Genomic DNA, 4709 nt, shown 5'->3' on the forward strand with positions numbered 1-4709 from the left:
TATATAATTTTATAAACTAATTTGGTATTCGAATGTGATAATACGGTACCTGTTTCGTTTTACCAAATTTAAATTCGAAATCGGTTGTTATCAAATTAATAATTTTATTACCTATTTTATACCACATTAGAATTCGATGGATTTGATAAATATCGCTTTTGTATTAAATTCCTAAATATATGATTTTAAATTACCAAATTCAATTTAAAATCGAGTACAAATTCAGTACTTACCGAATTTGCTTACCTCTAGATCAAGTCTAAAGAATATGCTAACCGAAGGGACCACCCATGGTTAAATAAGCACACCTCTTACGTTTCAGTCGTACAAGCGTCTCATAAGAAAACAATGGGCCATTCTAATTATTATCGGATGTGTACACCTCTTATCTTTCAATCGTTCAAGCATTCCATAAAAAGAAAGGGCAAAAAACTTGTGTAGTACGACCTTACCCATAAATGGAGTGGTTTCATATTTCGGTCATCTTTTGGTGAGAGATGTCACCGAAGGGACCACTTGATTTGTTGCAACATGAGGGTTAATTCTACTTTGTCCTTTTAAACAATATGTGGAATCTTATTTTAGTTTTTAAACTTTAAAATAGGACATTTAAATCCACAAATTGTGAAATCTGTTCTAATTAAGTAAAATAATTGACGGAATCCAAAACCCCGTCAGTGTGTTTGGAGTGTGGGAAACACGTGCTTTCAATATGGTAATTAAGTATTGAAAACCAAAATGACGAAGACATGAATGTAATTTCACCCTAAAATATTCATCAAACAAATGAAAAAAAAAGAGCAAACTACAATTTCTTGCCTTTTCTTTCAATATTGTTTCAATCAATAAAACTTTCAAGGCCATCGCAACCTCCGTCTTAGAAGATCTTGTACCAACAAATCCAAAAAAAAAAAAAAAAAAATTTCAAACCTTCAAGTTGGATTTTTGTTAACTTGCTCCTTTTGTCCTACACTTTAAATAACTTGCATAAGAGAACATGCGTTGCACGTTGTACGCATACTTTTTGTGATACTTAGTTACAAAGTCTTTTACTCGTGATTAGTAAAAATAAAGGAGATATTAAGTAATTACAGTGCTGTATTAAGACTAATCTTCTCTTTCAATAAAACATATAGAAATGATAATACCTAATACATCTAGAATGAAAGTTAATATCCTTAAAAATACACCCAAAAGACATCTAGATTGAAAGTTTTTAATATACAAAGTAAATTCGTCAAAAATACCCATAAAATACTTAATTCATACGCAACCTACTGTATTTAATTGTCTATAACACATTGACGCGTGATAGATGTGCTAATATCCAATCTTCATGGGACCAAAAGTTCACACTATTAGGAGTTGAATGAGTGACATGAAATAAAAGTTATGCCCGAGTGGAATAGAACAATGACCCTGTAAATATTCTGTGGAAACATTAAAATGTACGTACTCGAATTGCAAAAGCTTAATTGGATTAATATCTTCATTTTGACACACAACATAATTAAGTTAATAATCTCGAATATGACTGAGCAAGCCATTTTTTTTTTTTTTGCAAACTCCATAGAGAGAGAGATGTCAGCCCTATGTTTTATTAATAAATTTGAAATTCGGAGGGGATATATACCTATATACCTACCCTCCAACAAGACTGAGCAAGACAATTACCAATACAAGGTTTATGCACTTATTTCACATCAATACAATGTGTGGTACACACTAAACAATAATACAGCACAAATCGACCAAGTATATAAGGACACCAAGCTCGGAATTGGTGTCCAGCACTTATTTAAGGAAGCTAATGAAATACCATCAACACGGAGTACAGAAGAAACAAGAACTAGGCAGTCACAAGTGCAGCTACAAGAGCAAGGCCATAATTCAGTGACACTGAGATTAGCAATACAGGAGCGAAAGGTCACTTCTCAACTCGGAATTGGGATCATATGCACTGGGAATTTTCAACACCAGGCTCAAGGGTGGGCGCTACATGAGAGAAGTTCCGGGAATCTTCTCATTGATCAATTACAAGCTGTCAAATTACTGCTTAGTAAAGCTGCTGTATACCAGTTCGAGAATATTCAGGTGCAGTTGGACAACAAGCGACTCTTTCATCTAATTCAGAGTGCCAAAACGCTGGACATGCGCGTCACAACACTGCTAGAGGATATTCTCAATTTGAAGGCCTTGTTTCGAATGTGCTCTTTTTGTCTAGTTGATGGAGATAATAATCATTTAACTAACAGGATTAGCGCTTATGCGTTGAATATCATTCAAGATGAGGAATTTGTGATTCCTTAGTGCCATAGTGCACTAGTTGTATTTAGTTATCAAGCCTTTGCTTGAATTGTATAGTTTATTTCATGATATAAAATCACTTATCGTTTCGACAAAAAAAAATATATATATATAAGGACACCAAGCAACTCAGCTATTTCAAGCAAGCTGTTGGCAAATTCTTGAGATTTAGAGAGCATATGGTTTGCCTTCCTGATCAAACGACTCAAACAACCCACCTATTTCAATCAAATTGTTGGCAAATTCTCGAGGTTTAGAAAACTGAACCATATGGTCTGCCCCTCGGATTTGCCTCACCACTTGTGGAGGAGTCCTCGCTATCATAAGCCTTTGCGCTTCAGGAGTAATTAGCTTATCCTCCAAGTCAATAACATAGGCTCGAGGAACTGATCCATACCTCTCTTTTGTAACCCGAATTTGTCTATTTACCACATCTCCATAGAAGAACTGAGTTAATCTTAAAGAATAATTTGCAAGTTTCAGATCCTGTTGAAATTATTAGACATTAAATTGCAGTGGAAGGAAAATATAAAATTGACCTCAAAGGTGCCCATAGACCAAACCGTACATATTTAGTGCAGATTCTTAAAATAAAAAGTAATGTTAAGCAGAAAGTATTTTCACAAGCACATACATGCAAATTTCTTAGCATAACTACATATATATATCCAATTCCTTCAAGTTTCATAAAGAAGTCAAAGGAAAAATGCTTGAAGGAGCTTTTGACTATTAAAAAATTTAAAGCCAATTAGAACGTGATGATATGACTTCTTTAGAGCATGATCCTATTTTCGTTTCTGTTTGCTTTAGCACAAGCTGTAACTAATAACGAATAGCTTCTTCTTTTGTACAATAACCAATAGCTTCAATCCACACATTTTCCCTTGTATGATAACTACTTTCCTTGTCTAATAAACCAACGAGGAATAAAAGTTAGAAATATTATAACTCATTATTTTCTCAAAGGTAAATAGTTGTTTTAAAATAACTTATTTATCTGAACTTTATGTTTTGAAATTGTGAAATTTATATAATAAGGCTACAAAAGGAAATGAGATTCCATAAATGACTTTGTCGTAAAGTTCCTTAATATGCTAGTTGACTTCTTAGATGGATTCCTTTTCTTGACTTCTCATTCCAAAAAGTACATCTAATTAACCAGACGTCGAATGTGTAACACACTAACACTTTCTTTTTTTATGACTTTGCTTTTTTTTTTTTCCTATTTGGATAATTATTTTTCCTATACAACTCTCTTGACATCCCCTTTTCCTTTCCCCTTATAAAGTTTAGCATTTTCATTGGATAAAAAGATTATTTTCACTTCCTATCCTTGAATGCAACGTCAAAGATTGCCATATTAGTTCCATCATGTATGGTTGAATATTGACTTAGTTACCTCTGGCGGAGAATTCTGGTAGAGCAGGGTTGCTGCAAAGTGGGGCCCAATGAGCACAATTCTTATAGGATCTCCAATAACGAAACTGTCATCTAGTTGATCTGGCCGTGGAAGCAGCTAGAGCAAAGCACAAAACAATAGTAGTCAAAAACGAGAATTGAAATGCGGGTGACTGTTGGAGATCATATGAAGCTAATGCAAAAAATAGCACGAGGCAGCGACAAACAATAGAAATAATAACTCATAGAAACACAAATATGTTTGCAGTTTGATGAAAGAAAATTCTGAATAAAGAATTCCACCATTTGGAACGAGAGATTTGAAGAAGAATTTGAATTTTTCTCAAGTTTCAATCATTGTTTAGATTTTGTAAAAGATATTTGACTTTAAAAATTATCAAATATTCTTGTGTTTCACATTTATTAGTGTAATTAGTTAATTAAAAGCAAAAATGTCTCTTAAAAAATTCAAATAACTTGAGCGACTGATTCGGGTGAATTTTAACTTTTTCATCAAATTTTTCAATCTAAATCAAGCCTAAAATCAATTAGCTTTAACGATGACCTATATAATAAACAAATACCTTGTTAGTGTCCTCTAGTGTAAAGTTAGGCCCCACCATGAAGGCTGAAGCAAAAACGCCACCAAGAACCTTTTCTGGAAACCTTTCCATGACCCAGGAAACACCATAACCACCATAGCTGTGGCCAACGAGGACTACCTTATCCTCAGGAGATAAAGACTTCATGTATTCGGATAGAGGTTTATGGTATTCATCAAAGGTGTGCACTCTTTCGAGTGGCACTTGATTTCTCCCAGAATAGGCTAAATCCAAAGCCGTGACATTGTGGCCCTTTTGCTCCAGCAAAGTCGCCAACTTATACCAACACCATGCCCCATGACCGCTACCATGAATCAACAGAAAGTGTAATGCAGAGGAAGAGGGAGAATAAGCCAAGAATACTATGACAATGCCAACTAGAAATCTATTGAAAGCAGCCAT

At 34.2% G+C, this 4709-nt stretch overlaps 1 protein-coding gene across 1 annotated transcript; it reads right to left on the reverse strand.

The window, feature by feature from the left end:
* Positions 1 to 2475: 2475 nt before the first annotated feature.
* On the reverse strand, positions 2476 to 4709 carry LOC113769760 (salicylic acid-binding protein 2-like). Its single transcript, XM_027314121.1, has 3 exons — positions 4290 to 4709; positions 3707 to 3823; positions 2476 to 2793 (listed from the first exon to the last, which is right to left on the reverse strand). Exons 1-3 carry the CDS (start codon positions 4707 to 4709, stop codon positions 2476 to 2478), a joined length of 855 nt encoding a protein of 284 aa, XP_027169922.1.

Source organism: Coffea eugenioides, chromosome 1 (genome assembly GCF_003713205.1).
Source record: "Coffea eugenioides isolate CCC68of chromosome 1, Ceug_1.0, whole genome shotgun sequence".
Lineage (NCBI taxonomy): Eukaryota > Viridiplantae > Streptophyta > Magnoliopsida > Gentianales > Rubiaceae > Coffea > Coffea eugenioides.